We start from the raw sequence: 26,432 nt of genomic DNA, 5'->3' as shown, positions 1-26,432 counted from the left end.
GGTTTCAGAAAAAATTAAGGATCTCTAAAAGACAAACAATGTCTATACTGGGGTCCATGACTTCATGCATTCAGGTAACCCCATGGGCGCAAGCTCACTCCAGGACGTTGCAAGCGTTAGTCCTTTCAGAATGGGACAAATCCCCCTTATCTTTAGACAAGAAAATCAGATGGCCCATTGGAGTGAAACATTCACTAAATTGGTGGAAACGCTGGAGAAATGTAAAACAGGGCGTAGCCTGGCATCCTTCCCCTGTGACTGCAATCACCACAGATGCCAGCAAGAAAGGCTGGTGAGCAGTGGTCTCCCACTCATCATTTCAAGGAGTCATGCCTCAAAACCGGAGACATCACTCATCCAACTTTCTGGAACTCCGAGCAGTCCTGGAAGTATTGAGGGCCTACGAACATCTTACAAGCGGCTCAAATATAACAATTTATTCTGACAACATAACTACAGTTGCCTATTTTAATCCTCAAGGAGGAAAAAACTCCAGATTCTATCAACCCAAATCTTTAACTGGGCAGAACAACATGTGAGATCCATCTCTGCCATCCTCCTAACAGGGTCTCTAAACGTACAGGCCGACTTTCTCAGTCGGCATGATCTCACTCCACAAGAATGGTGCCTAAGCAAAGAGATCTTCTATCACATCACACAGTTGTGGGGCAGTCCAGAATTAGATCTATCTGCAAATCAACAAAACTCCAAAGTGGAAAAAAAAAAAATCCTGTCGTCCTGATGCAGGGATGATATCCCTAATTTATGCAATCGAGATATAGCTCAGATTTTAGCCCTTTTTCTAGACCTGTCTGTAAAAATTCTAAGACCCGCTACATTAAAAGTCCAGATTTCTGCACTTAGTTCATATTTTGACCAAGGTTTAGCAAATCATCATTGGATCAAAAGATTATTTTCTGGGGCTAATAGATTATCCCTCAGTAAACAGATTTACCCTTCCCCCTTGGTCTAAATATTGTCTTTAAAAGGTCTAACAGCCTCTCCCTTTGAACCCATAGTAAATATCTGAATTAAAAATCTTTCCTGGAAAGCAGCCTTTCTGGACGCCATTACCACGGCTAAAAGGGTTGGGGAAATTCGGGCTCTTTCAACATGTCAACCATATCTTCAGATTATCTAGAAGATAGAATCCTCTTATGCCCTGATCCTACCTTTTTACCTAAAGTAGTTTCCCATTTTCATATGTCACAAGATATTATACTCTCCTTTTTTCCAAGAACCCAGAAACAAAGAAGAGTTTCCATACATTAGATATTAGGAGAACCATACTTACCTACTTGGCAGCTACAAAAGACTGGAGGATTATCTCCCCCCCCCCAGATAAATTAAAAGCTCATTCAACTAAAGCCATGTTAACATCTTGGGCTGAAAAATGTAACTCCTCAATAGAACAGATTTATAAAGCGGCCACTTAGTCCTCTATCCATACTTTTGTGAGACATTATAGATTAGATCTTTCTCACAGCAGTGATCTTTCCTTTGGTAGGAAAGTCCTGAGAACTAATCCCTCCCTAGTATTATTTATTTGGTACTCTCCTGTGTGCTGTCAGGGAGGGTGTATTTGAGAAAATAGAATTAGTACTTACCGGTAATTCGGTTTCTATTAAACCCTCCATGACCGCACCGTTATTACCCTCCCAATGTGTATATGTACTTCACCAATATGTTTATGGAGTAATTGATATGTTGGCTACTATGCCATGCGGTTATTTGAAATACACTGAGGTGGGGAGAGGCTACTTAACCTTTTGTGTGCTCCTGTCCTTGTTAGGGGTGGAGATTCAACGTCTGATGTGCTTTCATGGAGGGTTTAATAGAAACCGAATTACCGATAAGTGCTAATTCTATTTTTCTACTACGGCCTCACTATCCAGAACATGGTTATGACTGGGCCTCCGAACCTGTCGTGTGTGCCAATATTTAACCCCTTCAAGACAGCCTGTTTTGGCCTAAATGACGAAGATGATTTTTAAAATCTGACATGTCAATTTATGTGGTAATAACTTCGGAATGCTTTTACCTATCCAAGCGATTCTGAGATTGTTTTCTCGTGAAATATTGTACTTTATGTTTAGTGTTTTTTACAAATAAATATTGAATTTAGCGACCACATTTTTTCACTAAGATTTGGAGAAAATTTGAAAAATTTGTATTCTACATTTTAGATGTATCTGCTTGTAAAACAGATAGTAATACCACACAAAATAGTTACTAGTTTACATTTCCTATATGTCTACTTTGTTTGCATCGTTTTTTGAACATTCTTTTATTTTTCTAGGACATTACAAGACTTTAGCAGCAATTTCTCATATTTTCAAGAAAATTTCAAAAGGCTATTTTTTTCAGGGACCAGTTGAGAAGTTCTGAAGTGGCTTTGAGGGCCTTATATATTAGAAAGTCCCCATAAATCACCCCATTTTGAAAACTGCACCCCTCAAAGTATTCAAAAGCGCAGTCAGTGTTTTAACCCTTTAGGCTTTCCAGCAAAGTAGAGGTGAAATGTACAAATGTAATTATTTTTTTTTGCCAAAATTAATTTGTAATACAAAAAAAATTATATACCACAGGTTTTACCCAAGAAATGCAGCTCAGTATGTATTGCCCAGATTCCGTAGTTTTTAGAAATATCCGACATGTGGCCCTAGTATGCTACTGGACTAAAACACAGGCCTCAGAAGCAAAGGAGCACCTAGTGGATTTTAGGGCCTCATTTTTTTTAGAATATATTTTAGGCACCATGTCAAGTTTGAAGAGGTCTTGTGGTGCCAAAACAGTGGAAACCCCCCAGCAGTGACCCCATTTTGCAAAGTGTAGTTGGCATTTTTGCGCCACAGTTTTTTTTTTTGCTAAATTTATTTGAATTAGTATGTGCAGGTGAAAATCTACTTTTCTTCTGAAAAAAATTAAAACGTTTTAATTTTTACAAGGAATAAAGGAGAAAAAAACACACCAACATATGTAAACAATTTCTTCTGATTTTATAGTAATACCCCATATGTGTTAATAAACTGCTGTTTGGACTCACAGCAGGGCTCAGAAGAGAATGAGCACCATTTAGATTTCTGATTTTGCTGGAACAGCTTTCAGTGCCATGTTGCGTTTGCAATGCACTGGAGGGACCAAAAGAGTGGAACCCCCCCCAAAGTGACTCCATTTTTGAAACTACACGCCTCAAGGAATTTTTCTAGGAGGAAAGTTATCATTTTGACCCCACAGTTGTTTTGCTGAATTCATTGGAATTGGGGCTTATTTACACGAGCGTGTTAAACGTCCGTGGGACGGCCGTTGAAATAGCGGCCGTCCCACGGACCTATGTAATTCAATGTGGCAGTCCACACAGCCGTTGTTTCAACGGACCGTGTGAAGGGTCCGTGCGTAAATAGGACATGTCCGTTCTTTTCGCGTATCACACATCCCTCCATAGACTCTCAACTATGGGGAATGCGTGACATCGCGTCCCGCAGCGCTGCGCACGGATGCACCTCGGAAGTGAAAAACGGCAGTCTTTCATGTCCGAGATGCGCAGCGCTCGTGTGAATCAGGCCTCAGTCTGTAAAGGTAAAAATCTACTTTTTTTCTGAAAAAATGTAAATACCCTTTTTAATTTTTACAAGGAATAAAGGAGAAAAAGCACCCCAACATTTGTGAAACTATTTCTCCCGATTACAGAAATATGTCATATGTGGTAATAAACTGCTGTTTGGACCCATAGCGGGGCTTAGAAGGGAAGGAGCGCTATTTGGCTTTTGGAGCTCAAATTTAGCTGAAATGGTTTTCGGGTGTCATGTAGAATTTGCAAAGCCCCTGAGAGATCAAAACAGTGGAAACCACACAAAAGTGACACTATTTGGGAAACGAAACCACTTAAGGCATCGATCTAGGGGTATAGTGAGCATTTAGACCCCACAGGTCTTTTGCAGAATTTATTAGAATTAGGCCGTGAAAATTAATATCTACATTATTTCCACTCAAATGTTGAATTTTTTTCAATTTCACAAAGGATAAAGGAGGAAAAAGCACCCCAACATTTGTAAAGCAATTTCTCCCGAGTACGGCAATACCCCACATGTGCTCATAAATGTTTTTTTCATTAGAAAGTAATTAACCCTTTCCAGAGTGATCAATTTTTTTTCTTTTTCGTCTTTCCCTCCCCGCTTTCCAAGAGCCATAACTTTTTTAATTTTTCCGTCAATAGAGTGGTGTGAGGGCTTATTTTTTGCGGAATGAGCTGTAGTTGTTATTGGTACAATTTTTTTTTTTGCACATACAACTTTTTGAGCACTATTTATTACATTTTCTGGTAGGGACAAGGTGACCAAAAAACAGCGATTTTGCCGGTTTAAAGTGTTTTTCAAGGCATTTGGTTTTGGCCTTTTACAGACACACCGATACCAATTTCCAATTTTGTGTATTTTTTAATTTTTATATTGCTTTAGAGAAAAAAATCTGAAAAGTTTTTTTTTTTTTTTTTTTGGACTTTAAATAACCTCTTCATGCGCTGCGCCGCAACTGTATGTCCTGCAGAAAGCTTGCTTCCCGCATCAGGACGTACAGTTGCGGAGTAGTTCCCGGCGCACACTGTCTTAACGGAGTGTGTCCGGGAACCGGGAGGTCAGCTGACACTCCAGTCTTGCCGGTCAGCGGACAATCGACGCTGATTTCGGCAATTAACCCCATAAATGCAGCGACAGATTGCGTGTTCCGCATTTAAGGAGGTTGAAGCACATCGGCAGCCCCCACGAAGTGATTGTCGGGGCTGCCGATGCTTGTTGTGGCAATCGGTGGCCAGACAATGACCTCCGGGTTGCCATGTATGGAAGCCTCGGAGGAGCAGCCTCCGGCCGGACCTCCGAGACTTCCTGTCAGTGTGACTGTCACGTCACAATGACCGTTAGAAAACATTACACTACGTGTGTAGTGTAATGTACTCTAGCAGCGATCAAAGCTGCAAGCCTTAATGTCCCCTAGTAGGACAAGTAAAAAAAAAAAAAAAAATGTTTTTAAAGAAAAGTGTAAAAATATAAGTTCTATAAACAAAAAATGCTTTTTTTCCTATTGGAACACATTAAAAAAAGTGCACATTTTGGTATCGCTGCGTTCCTAACGACCCAAACTATAAAATTATAATGTTACTTTTCCTGCACGATTAACACCCCAAAAAAATCAATAAAGAAACACCAGAATCAATATTTTTTTGGGTCACCACCCCTCCCAAAAATAGAGAATAAAAAGTGATCAAAAAGTCGCATGTACCCGAAAATAGTACCGATTTAACCCCTTCCCGCTCCTGGACGTACTATTAGGTCATGGTAGCTATATCGTTCGCGCTCCATGACCTAATAGTATGTCTCGGGAGTAACGGCCGTTTCGGCCGTCCTCCCGACACATACAGCATACAGGAGCTGTGACAGCTGCTGTCTCGTACAGCAGCTGCCGCAGCTCCTACAGCGGGGACCAATCGCTGTGTCCCTGCTGATTAACCCCTTAAAAGCCGCGTCAATAGAGAGCGCAGCTTTTTAGGGGTTAAGCTGCCATCGCTGGCCTGCTACACGATAGCGGCCGGCGATGGTGACTATGGCAACCGGTCGCCAAACAATGGCATCCGGCTATGCCATCGACGGAAGCCTAGTAGGTCCTGACAACGTCAGGACCCACTATGCTTGCTGTCAGTGAGTAGTGACCGCTCTAATACACTGCACTATGCATGTAGTGCAGTGTATTGGAATAGCGATCAGAGCCTCCTGCCCTCAAGTCCCCTAGTGGGACAAAGTGGGACAAAGTAATAAAGTAAAAAAAAGATGTGTAAAATTTTTTAACCGTATTAAAAGTAAAAATCCCCCTTCTTGCATTATCAGTCCTTTTATTATTAATAAAAATATATAAACTATACATAATTGGTATCGCCGCGTCCATAACGGTCTGAACTACAAAATTATTTCGTTATTTATCCCGCACGGTGAACGCTGTAAAAGACAATAATAATAAACCGTACCACAATCACAATTGTTTGGTCACTCCACCTCCCAAAAAATGGAATAAAAGGAGATCAAAAAGTCGCATGTACCTAAAAATGGTACTGATCGAAACTACAGTTCGTTACACAAAAAATAAGTCCTCGCACGGCTTTATTGATGGAAAAATAAAAACTTTCTGGCTCTTAGAATAAGGTAACACAAGTGAATGATTTTTTACTAAACTTATTTTATTGTGCAAACACCATAAGACATAAAAAAACTATAAACATCTGGTATCGCAATAATCTTATCGCCCCGCAGAATAAAGTGAATATGTCATTTATAGCGCACGGTGAACGTTGTAAAAAAAATAGAATAAAAAAACAATAGTAGAATTGCTGTTTTTTTAGTCCCCACGCCACCTAAAATGGAATAAAATCTGAACAAAAAGCCACATGCACCCCAAGAAAACTACAATGAATTCCTCAAGTTGTCTAGTTTCCAAAATGGGGTCACTTTAGGGGGGTTTCCACTGTTTTGGCACCACAAGACTTCTTCAAACCGGACATGGTGCCTAATAAAAAAAAAGGCCTCAAAATCCACTAGGTGCTCCTTTGCTTCTGAGGCCGGTGCTTCAGTCCATTACCGCACTAGGGCCACACATGGGATATTGCTCAAAACTGCAGAATCTGGGCAATAAGTATTAAAGAGGCTCTGTCACCAGATTTTGCAACCCCCTATCTGCTATTGCAGCAGATAGGCTCTGCAGTGTAGATTACAGTAACGTTTTTATTTTTAAAAAACGAGCATTTTTGTAGTTATGCAAATGAGGCTTGCAAAAGTCCAAGTGGGTCTGTTTAAAAGTCCAAGTGGGCGTGTATTATGTGTGTACATCGGGGCGTTTTTAATACTTTTACTAGCTGGGCGCTCTGACGAGAATTATCATCCACTTCTCTTCAACGCCCAGCTTCTGCCAGATCATGCTGTGACGTCACTCACAGGTCCTGCATCGTGTCAGACGAGCGAGGACACATCGGCACCAGAGGTTAGATGATTCTGCAGCAGCATCGGCGTTGGCAGGTAAGTCGATGTAGCTACTTACCTGCAAACGCTGATGCTGCTGCAGAATCAACTGTAGCCTCTGGTGCCGATGTGTCCGACACGATGCAGGACCTGTGAGTGACGTCACAGATCTGCACTGCCAGAAGCTGGGCGTTCTGAAGAGAAGTGGATGATACTTCTCATCAGAACGCCCAGCTAGTAAAAGTATTAAAAACGCCCCGATGTACGCACATAATACACGCCCACTTGGACTTTTACTTTTAAACACACCCACTTGGACTTTTGCAAGCCTCATTTGCATAACTACAAAAATGGTCATAACTTGGCCAAAAATGCTCGTTTTTTAAAAATAAAAACGTTACTGTAATCTACATTGCAGCGCCTATCTGCTGCAATAGCAGATAGGGGTTGCAAAATCTGGTGACAGAGCCTCTTTAAGTTGCGTTTCTCTGATAAAACCTTTTGTGTTATAAAAAAAATGGTATAAAGAAGATTTTATGACAAAAAAAATAATTTACATTTCACCTCTACTTTGCTCTAAATTTCTGTGAAACCACCTAAAGGGTTCATAAACTTTCTAAATGCTGTTGTGAATACTTTGAGGGGTCTAATTTCTAAAATGGGGTGTTTGATAGGGGTTTCTAATATATGGGCCCCTCAAAGCAACTTCAGAACTGAACTGGAACCTAAAAAAATAAATAAATTAGGCAATACTTCGCTCATTACATTATACTGATAATGAGCCGTGCCCACCACGAGATGACCCCAGTTTTGACCGTTTCAGTGCCCGGTTTTCCCAAGCATACACCCCCGAGAAGTGTATTTCTATTGATGAGTCCCTGGTACATTTTAAAGGGAGGGTTCAATTCCGCGAGTACCTGCCGGGTAAGAGGGCAAGGTATGGCGTGAAAATGTATAAGCTGTGCGAGAGTGCATCAGGGTATACCTACAGATTTAGGATATATGAAGGGAAGGACAGCAGTATTCGGCCCCCAGAATGCCCACCCTTACTGGGAGTTGATGCAAAAATTGTGTGGGATTTGGTGCACCCACCATGATAATTTTTATACCAGCGTCCCACTCTTCAACTGCCTCGCTTCCAGTCATGGGGCACCGCTAGAAGAAATCTGATAGGCCTCCCTAGGACTCTGCAGGGCAAACACTCAGAAGGGGTGAGAGCAGGGCACATTCTAGCAGCAACATATTGTGTGTCAAGGACAAGAGAGATGTCCTTGTATTGACTACAATACATGCCCACACCAGTACCCATGTACCAGTACAGAGACCCCCAAACCAGACTGCATCCTGGACTACAATAGGTACATGGGAGGGGTGGACTTGTCAGATCAAGTCCTGAAGCCCTACAGCGCGGTGCGGGCACCTCATACCGATGGCTTTGTACAATGTGTATGTGCTACGTCGATGTACAGGCCAGACGGGAACTTTCCTGGAATTTTAAGAGGTGATTTTCAAGAACCTAATCTTTAGGGACCAAGAAGGGGGGGGGGGCACCAAGTACTTCTGGAAGCGAGGCCGCACGCATCGTACCAGGGCAACACTTTCCAGGAGAAGTTCCCCAAATTGGCAAGAAGGGAATAAGTCAAAAGAGGTGCAAAGTCTGCTATAAGAGGGGGGTAAGGGAGGACACAATATATCAATGTGACACGTGTCCTGGAAAAACCAGAGCTCTGTATGAAAGCGTGTTTTAAAATTTATCATACATCCCTTGGTTTATAATTTACCCCAATTTTACTTACCCTGATGTACTCCGCACAGCTTATCCCCTCTCGTCTTTCCCCTCTGGGCCCTGCTGTGTGCCCAGGCAGCTGATAACATCCAATTGTAGGGTATTGCCGTACCCAGGAGAACTCGCATTACAGTTTATGGGGTGTATGTCTCCGGTCAAAATGCTCACTACACTGCTAGATGAATGCCTTGAGGGTGTAGTTTTTAAAACTGGGTCACTACTTGCGGGTTTCAACTGTACTGGTACCTAAGGGGCTTCTGCATACGTGACTTCGCACCAGAAAATCCCCAGTAGGCCAAATGGTGGTCCTTTCGTTCTGAGCCCTCCCATGGGCCCAAACGTGCAACAGAATGGAGTATTTTATTTCTTGTGAAAATAAGAATTTTTGAGCTAAAACGACATATTATTGGAAAAAATATATATATTTTTAATTCCCAGCCCAATTCAAATAAGCTCTGTGAAGAAACTATGGGGTCTAAATGGTCACATTACCCATAAATGAATTCCTTGAGGGGTGTAGTTTCCAAAATGGGGTCACTTCTGGTGGGTTTCCATTGCTTTGATACCTCTGGGGCTCTGCAAATGCGACATGGCACCCGAAAACCAATCCAGCAAAATCTGGACTCCAAAGAACAAATAGCGCTCCTTTCCTTCTGCACCCTCCCACTATTGGGGGATTCCTACTGTTTTGGCACCTCAACACCTTTTCAAACCTGGCATGCTGCCTAAAATATATTCTAATAAAAAAGAGGCCTCAAAATGCACTAGGTGCTTCTTTGCTTCTAGGGCTTGTGTTTTAGTCCACGAGTGCACTAGACACATGTGGGACATTTCTAAAAACTGCAGAATCTGGACAATACATATTTAGTAATGTTTCTCTGGTAAAACCTTCTGTGTTACAGAAAAAAAATTGAATAAAATTGAAATTCAGCAAGAAAAATGACATTTGCAAATTTCACGTCCACTTTGCTTTAATTCCTGTGAAATGCCTGAAGGGCTAAAAAACGTTCTAAATGCTGTTTTAAATGCTTTGAGGGGTCTAGTTTTTAAAATGTGGTGTTTTATCAGGGTTTCTAATACATAGGCCCCTCAAAGCCACTTCAGAACTGAACAGGTACCTTAAAAAAAAGGCTTTTGAAATTTCTTAATAATATGAGAAATTGCTGTTTATGTTCTAAGCCTTGTAACGTCCAAGAAAAATAAAAGAATGTTCAAAAAACTATGCCAATCTAAAGTAGACATATGGGAAATGTGAACTAGTAACTATTTTGGGTGGTGTAACCATCTGTTTTACAAGCAGATGCATTTAAATTCAGAAAAATGCTATTTTAAAAAAAATTCCTCTTAAATTTTGCAATTTTTCACCAATAAACACTGAATATATCGACCAAATTTTACCACGAACATGAAGCCCAATGTGTCACGAGAAAAAAAATCTCAATCGCTTGGATAGGTTTAAGCATTCCGACGTTATTACCGCATAAAGTTAAATATGTCAGATTTGAAAAATGGGCTCTGAGCCTTAAGGCCAAAAGTAGGCTGCGTCCTTAAAGGAAGTGTCACCAAATTTTTTTTTATTATGTTAGGGTTTTATTAAAAACGTTTATATTTATTTGTGTGTTTGTGTGTTACTTTTTTTCTATTTTTACACTTTTTCTTCCCTATGGGGGCTGCCATTTTTTTTCCCATTTCTGTATGTGTCGATTAACGACACATACAGACATGGAATACGGCAGCTCCAGTCCCATAGGGACTGCGAACGGGGCCCGTTCCATCCACTTTGGTGTACGCTGTGTGTGGGAACGGCGCATGCGCCGCTCCCACACAGTCCGATTTGAAATGCGCGCCGTCCGGCGCCATTTTCCTGTGGACCGGAAGTCGCGGCCGGGCAGTAAGATTACTACTTCCAGGCGCGGCTTCCGGACTTGTGCACTTGGAGCAGCGGCAGCAGACGGAGCGGACGGACCGGATGGAGCGGCGGCGGCGACTGGAGCAGGTAAGTGATTTCTATGTATGTTCGTGTTTCAGTGTGTTTTACTAGTGTATGTAAACATTCTACACTGTGTGTTAGCTCAAAAAATGGCGACACACAGTGTAGGAGTTTAGACCGTTCAAACCCCTCGTTTCTCCCGGCACTAGCCAGGATAAAGGAGGGGGGGATTCTGAGAGCTCACTAGAGCGGGGGATTTTTTCCCAATTTTGCAGCATAAAGCAATGTGGTTGCTTTACCACATGCAATGCTGCAATTTTGGGAATTGCTCCATCTAGTGACCAGTGCTGGGAAATATTATAAATTGAATCCAATTTATAATATTTCCTGACTTGTAAAAAAAATTAGAACAATGTTTAATCACCTACACACTAATTGTTTAACTAAAAAAACAAACATGCTTTGCTGGCAACACATTGCCTTTAAGGGGTTAATGACCAGCTACATTTTTTGTTTTTGCTTCTGCTTTTCAACAGCCATAATGTTTTTTATTTTTTATTTTATTGATGCAGCTATAGGAGGCCTTGTTTATGCGGGAGAAAATTATATATTTTTTCTGCCCAGTTTGAAGGTACAATAATTTACTGTAAGTCTATGTAATTTGTGCGACGTTAACCTAGAAAAAAGCAATTTTTGACCTTGTGGATCTGTTTTTTGTATTTTTGTCTTGTACACGTTTCAATTTTTCCAGATTATTCCGGTTGTGTAGGTACTTAATGTGTAGGTTTTTTGTAATGTATGAGCAATAAAATATTCTCTGCTGTATAATGATTTTTATTTTTTCCCTGTGAAAATAGCTCTTTAGTAACTTTATAGTTTATTAGCATGCACTTTTTTTTATGTGAATACATTTCATTGTGTCACTATGACACAGACTGTTAGGACAACACATATTGTGCCCTAACCAGCAGGCTTGCTGAACAGACAGCCCTGGAGTGCTTTTTAAGTCCCAGGACTGACTGCAGAGGGTTCCCCCAGTCTCCGGTCACGGACCATGGCGCTCAAAGGGTTCAATGGCTGTTAGTAACCGCTGCTGGCTAAAGAGTAAGCGCTCATAAACCTTTTTCTATGGCAACGCCAACATTTTTTACTGTGGATTAAGGATCTGCGCCGCCTGCCGTCAAGACAAGTGGGCTGTCGTTAAGGCTCAATTTACATGTTGCAGTCATTTCGTGTTTTTTACATGGTTTTTAGAAACATTTTCACAGAATCACGGCAAAAAAATCGTTGTTCGGGCCGAAACGTGTGAATAGACCCAAGCACTATGACACAATTGTATTTTAGTATTTCCTTTTTTTTTTTTTTTATTTAGTCTTAGTTGGACTTTGTGCAAACTGACTCATCTTATCACTGTTCAAATGCCGAAAAACGTATTTAGTGTTTGCAAAGTTATTCCACTGTATATGACTGGGACCCAGTGTTTACACTGCCTGCAATATGAACTCTCCAACCAGTGAGTAAGCACTGTCACAAGCGGGCTTATTGATTGAGGTCCTCTATAATATACTGTATATCATAGTCTGTGAGCAAATGTACTCCGTGCGCTCCGCTTTATGGAAGGGGAGTGTATGACAAGTATGTTGACTTGTAGCATTTTATTTCCTATTACAGGGTGCAATGACAATGTCAAGTTTAAGTGATCTTTCTCAGGAGGGGACAGGTATGATCACTGGTTTGCCTGCTTCTACAATTCCTGGCTCGGAAACCACTGTAACTCCCAATCTCTCCCAGACACCAGAGGAGGAACCTTTCACCTTGGCGCAACCTATGTTCCTTATGACAACCACTGCTCAGGCCATCTCAGGGTTCTTTGTCTGGACTGCATTACTCCTCACTTGCCACCAGGTAAATTTCATCTTTTTTTTTTTTGTACTGAGAAGAGCAATTCTAGGGGAACATGTCAGATGGTTGTCGTATAATGGGAGAGCGTACAAACTAATCTCTTAGAATTTGTGGTATTTCTTTAACCCCTTCACGACTGCCATACGGCTATATACGTTCTAAATGCTGATTTCCCCGTGCAGTTAGCACGTGTATAAACGTTGACAACCTGGAACGGGTTTAATGAGCGCAGTGCTGCTTCAGTTTGGGCAGCACTGCACTCCTATGTCGGCCGGGGCTTTAAGAGCCCCGGAATATACCCCTCACTGTAAATCATGCCACCCACAACCCTCTGTAGATAGCGCCACCTAATCTCCCTTCAGCATCGGAATCCCCGGCCAGTGCTCTGTACGAGGATTCCCCTCCTAGAGGGAGCCCCCGCCGTCTCTCCATCCCCGCTGTACATAGTGCCACCCCCCTGCAGATAGCAACCCCCCCCCCCCCCTGTTGTAGATAGCATCGCAAACCCCACTGTAGATAGTATCACCTGAACTGACTCTAGGAGCGGAATCCCTGATGTCAGATCACACTGGCCGGGAATTCCGCTTCTAGAGGGAGCCCCTGATGTCACTGTCCATTTGGACAGTGACGTTAGTGGCTCTCTAGGAGCGTAATCCTTGGCCGACACTCTGGGGGTTCTGCTACTGGAGAAGCCCCAGGTGGCACTATCCCATATATGAGCAATGACATCAGCGGCTCTCTAGGAGCGGAATCCCTGGTGTCAGATCGCTCTGTGCCGGGGATTCCGCTACTGGAGAAGCCCCTGGTGTCACTATCCATATATGGACAATGACCTCAGAGGCTCTCTCTCTAGGAGCGAGATCCCGGGTGTCCGATCACTCTGTGTCGGGGATTCTGCTACTGGAGAAGCCCCCCTCCATATATGGACAGTGACGTCAGGGGCAACTGCTGGAGCGGAATCCCCGCTCTGGCAGGGGGTTCCACTTTTAGAGTTAACCCCTGACGTCACTGTCCATATATGGGGTGCTGTATACAGGGGGTGGGACACGATCTACATGGGTACTGTGGCATTATATTGGCCCTATCTTCAGGGGACACTGGCATTATCTACATGGGCACTGTGTGTGGCACTACGTGAGCATTATCTGCAGGGAGAACTGTGGCACTTTACAGTGAGCACTATATGTGGGCACTGGCACCATCTATGTGGGCAATGCGGCACTATCTACAGTGGTATGGCGTCACCATCTACATGGGCACTGTGGTGTTTTCATGGGTTTGGGACAAAAAACCCTAACTAATAATTCATCCATTTTTTTTGTAACGTCCATGAAAAACTGATTGGAAATGGATTCAAATTTTGAGATACATTGATGCAAAACAGCCATGAAAAACTGACCGTTGATTCGTTGTTAACTGCCATTTTTTTCACGGTCGTGTTTCTATAGCCCTCTTCACTCTCTCCTCACAGCAGTAGATAGATATTAAAAAATATATATATATTTTTTCATATTTTGTGATTTTTGTCTGCTCATAATAAAAAACACTGAATTAATTAAATTAATCTAGAAAATGAAAGCCTCATAAGTCTTGTAAAAAAAACAAAGTAAAAATAGTTGTGATATTCAAAGCGGTTCCACAGATATTATAGTTTAAAGAAGTGCGTATTAAAAATTTGACCTGGACACGGGCATCAATGACCCTTGGTCATGAAAGGGATTTGACACTACACAACTAACGTTGCATTGATATAGAAAGATGTACGTTCACTTATGTAAATTATATGTATCACTGCCTATATGAACGATTAAAATATAAATTTTATTATAGAAATCAAGAACTAAAATAGGGCTAAATAGCTAATAGACTATTTAAGGCATAAGCACGATGTCCAGCAAGGGGGGGGGGGGGGGGTACATATGGGTACTATATGGTATGTGTACCACATGATGCAAGGAAATGTCTCCCCCTCTTGAATTATAGCATAAACACCTGGACAATACGTGCTAATAGCTGTGTCCCTACGCGTTTCCGCACCACTTAGTTAGCAGGGGTCACAATAATATCGATTTAATACACCTAATGGCTGGTAAGCACCTATTGCGTGCCTAAAACATTCACCCGGCCCGTGCACGACACTAGTCAGCAGGTCGAACACGAGCCGAGGAAATGCCGGACATAAATAGGAACAGTCCAACCCCTCCACAATGACGCGGAGCCCGGGCGGCCAATCCGCAGCAAGCCACGCCGATGACTTGACCTGAGCAGGACAGGGGTTGGACTGTTACTATTTATGTCCGGCATTTCCTCGGCTCGTGTTCGACCTGCTGACTAGTGTCGTGCACGGGCCGGGTGAATGTTTTAGGCACGCAATAGGTGCTTACCAGCCATTAGGTGTATTAAAGGAACAGTGTCACCCAAAAAATGTTTTTAATATGTTAAAGATGTTAGTGCTTTATTAAAAACGTTTGGATTGGGGCGTGGCCTAGCAGCGCATGTAAGAAGAAGCAGGATCCGGAGCTCCCGCTGCCATTCTCCTTAAACTATATCTTGCAGTTGTTAATTTGCACGGTGAATTACTTAACACGAGAGGAGAAGTGGTGGAGAGCCCGGGGACGATATTTCGGAACAAAACAGACACTCATAATGACCCGATCCCGGAAGTCAAAGGCGGCAGAGGACGAGGAGCTGAAGAAGCAAGATGGCGCCGACGCGGGCTCCTTCACGGAGCGCAGAGATGTGAGAGGGGCGGCAGCATCGAGGTTAGAGCGCTTTGCCCGGCACACACCTACGAAGCCTGCTGTAATCAGGGGGCAGATTAGTAGTAGGGAGAGGATAGCGGAGGGTTCAGGCTCCGGGTCCCGGTTTGAGCCACTGAGGACACAGATGGAGTCGGATGAGGAGGAAAATGGAGAAGGGATGCCGGATAACCACACAGACGGATCGGAAGGAGGCATACATGACAAGGCAGTGCCTGGACGCACCCTGGCAGATGTTTTTTTGGCGGTAAGCCAGTGCAATTCTACTCTAGCCAAACTTACCTGTCAGGTGGGGGAGATCAAAGAGGACATTTCTATTATACGACATGACCTGCAGAAGGTGTCTGAACGTACAACGGCGGTGGAGGGTCGGGTCAGTGAGCTGGAAGACAGAATGCTGCCCATGCGGAGAGATGTGAATGCAACGGCTGTGGACGTAAATTACCTTTTGTCCAAAACGGACGACTTGGAGAATCGTTTGCGCCGAAATAATGTGAGGATGGTGGGGATCCCGGAGAAAGTGGAAGGGGCCCATCCAGATTCTTATTTTGAAAAATGGCTGCTAGAAGTGTTTGGCAAAGAATCCTTGACGCCATTGTTTGCAGTGGAAAGAGCACATAGAGTTCCCACTCGACCTGGCCCACCTGGAAGACCGCCCAGGCCAGTTTTGGTGAAATTGCTCCATTACAAAGACCGAGATCTGATTCTTAGGCAAGCCCGGGAACGCCAAGATATTAGTGTGAACGGGGCGAAAGTCTCCTTTTATCCAGATTTCTCAGCTGAGATTCAGAAGAGACGACTGCAGCTCCTAGATATAAAAAAAAGGCTGAGGAGTCTTCGGGTCCAATACTCCATGTTATATCCAGCGAAGCTGCGGGTGGTGGCGCTGGGGACTGTCCAATTCTTTGAAAGCCCAAAAGATGTGCTCAGATGGCTGGACAGCCATGAGGATCGTCTTCGTCAGGAGAGGGAAGAAGCTGCTGCGCGAACCTGAGATGGAAGGTTCCTGATGGGACTGTTGATGGTGGATGGAGAGGAGAAAGAAATGCGGTTGTGCGTTGAAATGCTGAACTGTTGGAGGGGAGTTGAAATCCTTTTCTTTTAGAAATGGGAAAGGGAGGGGGGGGGAATACTTGGAGGTTGACCGTGATATGATTACTTGAAATGTGAAGATCACCTGTATATGCTGTATTCTGGTGGCGGGAGGATCGGAGCTTCTGAAGTACAATGCATAGAATATTTTAAATGTATTTATACATTGTGAATAAGGTTCTGAAATGTCCTGATAAGGGCGAATTGTTCGCCTGCCCTGGCCCTCTTAGGAGGGTAAGTTTATGGCAAGGTGGGGAGTTGAGAGATATGACAGGGGGAAGGGGATGTGTTGCGGGGGGGTGGGGGGGTGGGAGGTTAAAGCGTGCCGTATTCAGAAGTGTATTGTACTATATGGTATATCTCAATGTCAAATCCAAGCCTTGATTAGATGGGGGGGAAGGGTAAATTTTATGTCCTGGAATGTCAGGGGTATGGGGGAGGCTACAAAACGCAGGGCTGTTTTTGATTCATTGAAAAGACAGTCTGCTGGGGTGATGGGATTGCAGGAGACTCACCTGACCAAAGACACGGCCCACCAGGCGCATAGAACCTGGATTAGACACTGTTTCCACTCCTTTCATTCCACATACTCAAGAGGGGTTAGTTTCTTGGTACATCGGAGCCTGCCGTTTAGTTGCCTGGACTCATTCAGTGATCGGGAAGGTAGATATGTAGGGGTACATTGTAAACTTTTTAACTGGGAATGTATTATAGTGATACTGTATGTGCCTCCCCCATACTCTGTGGTCCCCATACGGGAAGTGTTAGAGAAATTGGCTGGCTGGCCGATGGTCCCCACTATACTAATAGGGGACTTTAACAATATAATGGATAAGGCGCGTGATAAGTTCCTGGGGAATGGAGGGGGAATGGAAGCCGGGTTGACATCGTTTGGAAAATATATGACGGAGGTTGGGTTTACGGATGTGTGGCGAGCTAAATGGCCATCTACTGTGCAATATTCCTGTGTCTCTTCTACATATGGATCACTGTCCAGGTTGGATTTGATATTCAGTAATAGTCTGGGAGTTATGTGTGTTGAAGAGGTGGAATACTTGCCGCGCTCGCTGTCGGATCACTCTCCAATGCTAATGAAAGTCAAAACCAGTCCTCAGGAGGGAGGACTTAGAATGCATTGGCGGCTAAATCCGTTCTGGATTCAATTGGTAGGGGGGGAAATATAACCTCGAGTTTACAGGAATATTTTGAATTTAATTCTGGCACAGTGCCGGTAGACGTCTTGTGGGATGCGATGAAGGCGTATATTAGAGGGGTATATATACGAGAGATTACGGCCATTAAGAATAGGACTAAACAAATGGGTGTGGAGTTGTCAAATAGGGTAACACTAACAGAGGAGAGTCATGTTACACATTGCACGGCAGATACGCTTGCTCATTGGAAGATTGCCCAGAAATTATTGAGGGAACATGTGATGGAACAGGCGGCTAATAAACGACTTTTTATGCAACAGAAATATTATGAGGAGGGGGAAATGACAGGTAGATTGTTGGCCACTATAGCTAGGCCTGCACAAGATAGTACGTTTGTTCATTGCTTACAAGACAGGAAAGGGGTGGCGGCCAAAGACACAGGAAGTGTGCTGAAGGTGTTGAAATCTTACTATACTGAACTATATAGCTCTAAAGTTGACTATACGGGAGCATTATTGGCAGACTATTTAGAGGGTATGACATGGGTCACACTGACGGCAGAGGATAGGAAGGGGCTGGAGACACCACTAACTCTGGAAGAAATACAACAAGCGGTGAGTTCAATGGCAAATGAAAAGGCACCAGGGTTAGATGGCATACCAGTGGAGCTGTATAAAACCTGCGGTGATGTACTTTTGCCAGAGTTATTGACAGTGTTTCAGGATGGTTTTGAGAGGGGGTGTCTGCCTCGGTCAATGTCTGAGGCTGCCATAGTAGTTATTCCTAAGGAGGGGAAAGACAAGACTATGCCTGAATCTTATCGGCCAATCTCTCTGTTGACCTCCGATGTTAAAATTCTTGCAAAAATTCTTGCGAATAGGCTGACGAAAGTAGTGACCACCATTGTTGGCCCAGACCAGTCGGGGTTTATGCCATCAAAATCTACGGCAGTTAATCTGAGAAGGCTGTTCCTGAATATTCAGGCAGATACTGACTATGCTCGGTCTAGAGCACTGTTATCCCTAGATGCTGCTAAAGCTTTTGATAGTGTAGAGTGGGGATATATGTGGGCGGTGATGGAACGCATGGGGTTTGGGAACAACTTTATTACCTGGGTACGACTGTTGTACAAACAGCCAATGGCAAGAATTCGAGCTAATGGAAGGATGTCAGAGATCTTTGCTCTGGGAAGGGGGACTCGTCAGGGATGCCCGTTATTCCCGTTGTTATTTGCTTTAGCAATTGAGCCCTTAGCGAATGTTGTGAGGCAGCATCCGGATATTGAAGGATTTCGGTATGGGGACTTAGAGGAACGTATAGCCTTATATGCGGATGATGTTTTGTTATTTTTAAGGGGACTAGATCGGTCGTTGCCGGCAGTTATGAATGTGTTGGAAAGCTTTGGTAAATTCTCGGGGTTGAGAATCAACTGGAATAAGTCAGTGCTATTGCCGCTTACCCCTCTGAGTCTGCCGGTGGTGGTGAGAGGGGTGAATATACCCTGTGTGAAGGAATTTAAAGAGGCTCTGTCACCAGATTTTGCAACCCCTATCTGCTATTGCAGCAGATAGGCGCTGCAATGTAGATTACAGTAATGTTTTTATTTTTAAAAAACGAGCATTTTTGGCCAAGTTATGACCATTTTTGTAATTATGCAAATGAGGCTTGCAAAAGTCCAAGTGGGTGTGTTTAAAAGTAAAAGTCCAAGTGGGCGTGTATTAGGTGCGTACATCGGGGCGTTTTTAATACTTTCACTAGCTGGGCGCTCTGAAGAGAAGTAACATCCTCTTCTCTTCAGAACGCCCAGCTTCTGACAGTGCAGATCTGTGACGTCACTCACAGGTCCTGCATCGTGACGGCCACATCGGCACCAGAGGCTACAGTTGATTCTGCAGCAGCATCAGCGTTTGCAGGTAAATCGATCTTACCTGCAAACGCTGATGCTGCTGCAGAATCAACTGTAGCCTCTGGTGCCGATGTGGCCATCACGATGCAGGACCTGTGAGTGACGTCACAGATCTGCACTGTCACAAGCTGGGTATTCTGAAGAGAAGAGGATGTTACTTCTCTTCACAGCGCCCAGCTAGTAAAAGTATTAAACGCCCCGATGTACGCACCTAATACACGCCCACTTGGACTTTTACTTTTAAACACACCCACTTGGACTTTTGCAAGCCTCATTTGCATAATTACAAAAATGGTCATAACTTGGCCAAAAATGCTCGTTTTTAAAAAATAAAAACGTTACTGTAATCTACATTGCAGCGCCTATCTGCTGCAATAGCAGATAGGGGTTGCAAAATCTGGTGACAGAGCCTCTTTAAGTACCTGGGGATTACAGTTTCGGCAAGGGTGCAGGACTTTGTTGCCCTAAACGTGAAACCCTTATTGGAGAAAATCCGAGATAGATCAAAAATTTGGTTGAAGTTACCTCTCAGCACTGGGACGGGCGAATTTAATTAAAATGATTTTAATGCCCCAGATCCTTTATGTGGGGCATAACGCTCCAGTGTGGTTGCCTAAGTATTGGTTCAGGAGGATTCATAACCTGTTCAGGGACTTGGTGTGGAAAAGGAGGATCCCTCGAATTAAAATGGAAAAATTGCAGTTACCAAAGGAGCAAGGTGGGTTGGCTATCCCAAATGCGTGGGTATATTACTTGGCGGCGCAGTTGCAGCACTTTGCAGGATGGAAAGAGAGAGGATTGGGATTCCAGGGGGAAGCTGCTATTCTACCTGGGGCAGCGCATGAGTCTCACAGCTTCAGGAAGAGTTTGGCCTCCCCCATAGGTTATTTTTTTTTCTTATTCAAAGTTTTATTAAGTTTCAGTACACAGAGTTACAAGACATAGTGGAGGGAAGGCCTCCACACAGTAAATTAACAAACAAACCAGGTCAAGACCAAAGCAAAAACACACTAAAACAAAATCAGAAATGTGCATCACATCCCCATTCAAGGACATTATTCAGTATACGTCAGTAGCATGAATGAGTTCATGAGCAAAGCAGCAGAGCATACATTGAGGCCACTTAACTGAAGCGGAGAAGGAGAGGCACATTACCCTAGACAGGGGAAAAGAACGAATAGAAAAGGCCCCAAGAGAGGGAGGGAAAGGAGGGAAGGGGGAGGGCATGAGGATCCTGGACTCCTGTTCCGGGGTATTATGAATGCAGCCAACAGAAAATAAGCACCACCGTACACTTCACAGGGGCATAGGCCAACTCAGGTTACGGCCGTGAGGTATGAAGAAGAAAGGAACACTATCCATGGCGACCATGTAGACGTATATTTTACCACAGCTGCCGGGGAGTGAGCTACCAGGTGTTCCATGTGCTGTATCACGGCAACCTCCCGAAACCATTCATCTAATGTTGGAGGCATTGCAGTTTTCCACCTGCGCGGGATCACTGACTTTGCCGCCTGAAGGAGATGTCTAGTTAGGGAACTTTTATAAACGTGTATTGGCATCGGGAACATAAATAAAAGAGCAGCTTCAGGGGAATCGGGAACAGAAACTCCGGTAACCTCTAGTATTAATTTAAGTACTGCATCCCAAAAACTCCTCAACAAAGGGCAACTCCACCAGACATGTGACATGGAACCTCTCGCAGCACCACAACGCCAACAACTGTCAGGCACAGATGGAAACCATTTATGCAGAGCCACCGGGACCCGATACCATCTAGAGACAATTTTGTAACTAGTTTCCTGGGCCCTACTGGCTATAGAGGCTTTTTGAGAAAGGGTAAAACACCTCTTCCACTGTGCTTCTGTAAATGTAGTCTGTAATTCTCTCTCCCAGGCCCCGCAGAAGGAGGGGAGTTGTTGGGATCGCTGTGCAAGAAGTAGTTTGTATAATGTGGAGATGGTGTGGGTAGGAGGCTGGGTGGAGACACAGAGGCGTTCAAAGTCAGTTAACAACCGGTGGAGATGTGCGCGACGATTAACGGCTCCATAAAAGTGCTTCAACTGGGCGTATTCATACATACGGCGAGGAGAGAGCACGTCATCGGGGCAGATAGAGGTTAAAGGGAGAAGAGAGGAGGCAGATAGGACCTGGGCAAAATACAAGGGGCTGGTGGGTGACCTACCTAGGAAGGAGCGACCAGCCTTACCAGCAGGAAAGGCAGGATTGTCCGTAACCGGAGTTAAAGGACCCAGGGGGTCAACCAGCGTACTTCCAGGCTTTATGTGCCTCAACGCCACAAGGGTATGGTGTACAACAAAGGAGGGTTGGGTCGGTCTATTCCCAGGCAGGGTCCACGGCAGGGTAGATAGGGTACTGGGGCATAGTTGTTGAGCCAAACGAACCCACAGTTTTGATTCTCGGTTGTGAAAAAAATCTAAAACCCGCGCATGTGTTGATGCTAGATAATAGAGCCGACAGTCCGGCAGACCCACCCCACCCGCACCCCTGGAGCGAGTCAGAAGAGCTCGGCTCAAATGCGGACGACCAGTCGGCCAAATGAAGGAGCCAAAACACTGCTGAAGCCGCAACCAGTAGGTAGATGGGATAGTGATGGGGATGGTCTGCAGGAGATAAAGTAAACGGGGGAGTAGAGACATTTTAATAATATTAATCCGGCCAAACCAGGAGAATTCAGTCTTATGCCAGGAACTAAGGTCAGTACGAAACTTGGCCAGCAGGGGGATGAAATTATTTGTAAACAGCTGTGTGAGGTCTCTACTTATACGAGCACCTAAATATGTAATGCCTCTGGAAGGCCACGAGAAAGGGAAGTTACTTTGGAGAAGCGACACTAGCTGGGCAGGGAGAGAAACATTTAACGCTTCAGACTTAGAGAAATTAATCTTGAAATTAGACCAAGTTCCAAAACGGGACAACTCGGACATCAAAGAAGGGAGGGAGACATGAGGGTCTGTGAGATAGACCAATAGGTCGTCAGCAAATGCCGAGCACTTATATTCCATTCCTCCAATGGTAATGCCCTTGATATCCATGTTGTTCCGGATGGAGGCCATGAGATGCTCCATGACCAGGACATACAACAGGGGGGACAGGGGGCATCCCTGTCTAGTGCCATTATGAATCGGGAAAGGTGCCGAGAGGGATCCATTTATTTTTATTTGGGCCGAAGGTGTGTGATACAGTGCCATAATTTTTGCCAAGAGAGAGGGTCCTACACCTACATGTCGAAGGGTTTGGTGAAGGGCAGGCCATGATATTCTGTCAAACGCCTTTTCGGCATCCAGGGACAGGATCATGAGCGGGATGTGGTTAGTCTGGGCATGGTGGATGATATCAAGTGTTTTGAGGGTGTTGTCCCGGCCCGGTACAAACCCCACCTGGTCCGGATGAACTAGACTAGGCAGGTATTTATTCAATCTATTGGCAAGCAACTTGGCATATATTTTTAGATCTACATTGAGTAAGGAGATGGGACGATAACTTGAGCAGAGTTGAGGGTCTTTACCCGGTTTAGGGATAACCGTGACGTAGGCTAAAGTGGAGCTGGGAGGAAACATGACCTCTGGGGAAACAGAGTTAAACGCTGGCAGTAGGAGCGGTATTAAATGATCAGTTAACATTTTGTAGAATTTGGCAGTATAGCTGTCCGGGCCAGGACTCTTTCCCCCAGGAAGATCGGTTATAACCGCAAGGAGCTCCGGGGAGGTGAAGTCCATATCTAATTCCTCTGCTATCTCCCCAGACAACGGTGTAAAGGGAGAGGAGAAAGAATCCCGGTCCGGCGGAAGGGAGGGGGCGTGGGCGGGCGAGTCAAGGCTGTAAAGGTCAGAGAAAAATCTATGGAAACAATCCGCTATTTCCGGGGTCGTGTGAACAACCTGGCCAGACGGAGATTTAGTGTTTTGTATGTGTGACTGGGCAGTCCTAGCCTTTAAAGCTCTGGCCAACATGCGTCCGCTCTTATTGCCAAACTCATAGAACCTACTACGACAGACTTGAAGAGCACGCTGCTTGGCCGAGTCCAGCAGCCGCCTGGCCTCCTGTCGGGCAACCTGTAATTCCCGTAGAATCGGAAGAGAGAGCGCACGCTTGTGAGCCAGTTCCAGGGAGCTAATTTTTTGGAGCGCAATTTTAAGGGAATGGGCCCTCTCTCTTTTAAGGCGCGCCCCATGTTTTATGAGTACCCCCCTAAGAACACATTTAAGGGCCTCCCAACGAATCAAGGGGGACGTGTCATCACGAGCGTGATCCAGTGTGAAATGCTCCACCGTCTTAAGCAAGTCAGCATGGCATGCCCCATCCAGGAGGAGGGACTCGTTAAGTTTCCAAGTCCAGGGACCCTTAGTGAGGAAGGGGAGCTGCAAGGTGCAATACACCGGCGCATGGTCAGACCACAGAATACTACCAATGGACGTGTCGGTGACCCAGGGGAGAGCATGCTGCTGCAGAAAAATGTAGTCCAAGCGACTGTAAGTGCCATGCGGGTGGGAGTAAAAACTATAATCCTTATCAACGGGATGTTGAATGCGCCATGCATCACATAGTTGGAGCTGCAAGAGAGCACGTTTCACCCGTCTGATAGCACCATATGCCAGACTCGAACGACCAGTAGAATTATCCACTGTCTGATCCAAAGTGAGGTTGAAGTCTCCGCACAGCACCACAGTCCCCCGGACCACCGGAAGGGCAGTATCTATAAGTTTAAGAATGAAAGGCACCTGTCCCTGGTTGGGAGCATAAGCATTAATCACCGTGAACTCCCTCCCACCAATATTGAGCACTAAAATGATATACCTAGCGTCGGGGTCCACGACCGAATTGACAACCTGATGGGGGAGGGACTTGTGGAGAGCTATGGCCACTCCACACGCTCTGGAAAGTGGGTTATTATTGAAGTGCCAAGTAGTGTAAAATTTATGTTTAATGGTAGGGGTGTGTCCTTCCTTGAAATGTGTCTCCTGGAAGCATGCAATGTGTACCTTACGCTTGTGTAGATGGTGGAGGATTTGCGCCCGCTTTTCAGGAACATTCAGCCCCTTCACATTGAAGGAGGCAATATTGAGGTCAGCCATGGATGTAGACTAAACGGCTTGGAGATGTGTACTGGAAAACCCACGAGGGGCAGGAGTCCAGGATCGCCAGGAGGAAGGAAGGGGAAGGGAACAAGCTAGAAGTAAAAGACAGAGCATTAGAAAAAAAACACATACAAGTATTCAACAAAAAAGGCAGTATGAGAAACCCTACCGCATCAACTAAACGCACAAATGCGAAAGACCAAAAATTTGGTCCAATACCTACAGGGGGAAGGTGACAACTATGCATGAGAGTTATCCACACTCCCCAGCGTACTTATAATAAAAGTATGAACAGCTTAACATCTAAAACTCAATGCAAAGACAAAAGCAGTAGTAAGGCATCTAACGGAAATATTCAAACAGCAGGCAGCCTCAATTTCACACAGAAGAGGAAGCAGTCCTCATCACCGGGAAAGGCACTCCAGGTCATCACGCTGAGCGGGCAATTTCCATAGGTGGAGTAGGATCACGTTCTTGCCGGCGACCAGATCTTCTGCGGGGTCCGCGCTGAGGGCGACCCACCGTCGCATGTAGGGGCCTAGGGAGCGGCCGTCCCGACCGCGGTCCTCCGCCAGCAGAGGATAGCAGCGAGGGCCACTCCGGTAGAGAAACCTGAGGGAGGTTCAAGTCCCGTAAGAATCCAGGCACGTCGGCCGGGGATCGTACTGTATGGGTACGACCATCTTGTCGGACCATCAGGGCAAAGGGGAAGCCCCACCTGTAGATGATATCACGGCTCCGGAGTACCTCCAATAGGGGTTTGAGAGCAGCTCTTTGCGCCAGCGTATGTCGTGATAAATCCGGCAGAATACGTAGTTGCGTGCCTTGGTGAAGGATGATAGGCTGTCGTCTGATTTTTTGTAGGATCGAGTCTTTGATGGCGTAAAAGTGAATTCGGCAAATGACATCCCTCGGGCGTGGATCCTCAACACTCACCGGGCGGAGAGCTCTATGCGCTCGGTCGATTTCTATATGGGTGTTCGGCGGGCGGCCCAATAAATTATTAAAGATGGTTGACAGGGTTGAAAACAGGTCAGACGCAGGAATGGATTCTGGCAACCCCCGGACTTGTAGGTTATTCCTCCGGTTACGGTTTTCAATGTCGTCCAGATGTTGCTGTAAAGTGAACAGTTGGGCTGAGTGCTGCTGGATCGTTGTTTGGATATTCACAATAGTAGCATTATCAGCCGCCCGATCCTGAGTGAGTGTGTCCACTCTCGCAGTAAGTGAGGAAAGTTCAGCACGGAACTGGGTAAACTCTAGCTTACACTCTTCCACAATCTGTCTCGCAAAGGAAGACATATCCTCCCTGGTGGGCATCAATTGAACAAGCTGGCGGATATCCGAGAGGGTTGCCGGCCTATTTTCACACACAGACCCAGACGACGGATCTGGGAAATGCGATCCCAAGCCTGCTGATGTATGGGTATTATCCAGGCCAGGAGAAGAAAGTGGGTGGCACGGGGGACCTTGGCCGCATGTCCGCAGCACAGACATATTCCCGGGGTGCGGGATAGACCCCATATACAGGGGCTGAGTGGTTGTCAGTAAAGCGCTGGGGGTACTGCTCAGGGACCAAGAGGGGGAGGCCCCTACCTGCCCAGGTCCCCTGAGAGGGGGATCTGGGTATATCAGCCCCACATGCTGAGCAGTGGCACTGGCGGTATGTGGCACAGGGCCCTGGTACTCACTGCGGTCCTCCCTCTGACCATCCACCGTCAGGTCGTCCGCGGAGTCTCCCATTCCAAGGGACTCCAGGTCAATCTGTGTCCGCCCCTCATCCTGTCTAGGAGGCACAGGGCCTGC

At 45.1% G+C, this 26,432-nt stretch overlaps 1 protein-coding gene across 3 annotated transcripts in view; it reads left to right on the top strand.

Annotated features, from left to right (window-relative positions):
- The window catches only part of TMEM184B (transmembrane protein 184B), a 157,674-nt gene that overhangs the window by 36,221 nt on the left and 95,021 nt on the right, over positions 1-26,432 (top strand). For all 3 annotated transcript variants that reach the window (XM_075833691.1, XM_075833690.1, XM_075833692.1), the window contains exon 3: positions 12,386-12,619. In XM_075833691.1, the coding sequence (XP_075689806.1) occupies positions 12,386-12,619 (234 nt within the window). The remainder of the gene's footprint in view (positions 1-12,385; positions 12,620-26,432) is intronic.

The sequence above is a fragment of the Rhinoderma darwinii genome, chromosome 7 (assembly GCF_050947455.1).
Source record: "Rhinoderma darwinii isolate aRhiDar2 chromosome 7, aRhiDar2.hap1, whole genome shotgun sequence".
NCBI classification, from domain to species: domain Eukaryota; kingdom Metazoa; phylum Chordata; class Amphibia; order Anura; family Rhinodermatidae; genus Rhinoderma; species Rhinoderma darwinii.
Note: the sequence above shows the minus strand (reverse complement) of the source record. Positions and strands in the feature narration are given on the sequence as shown.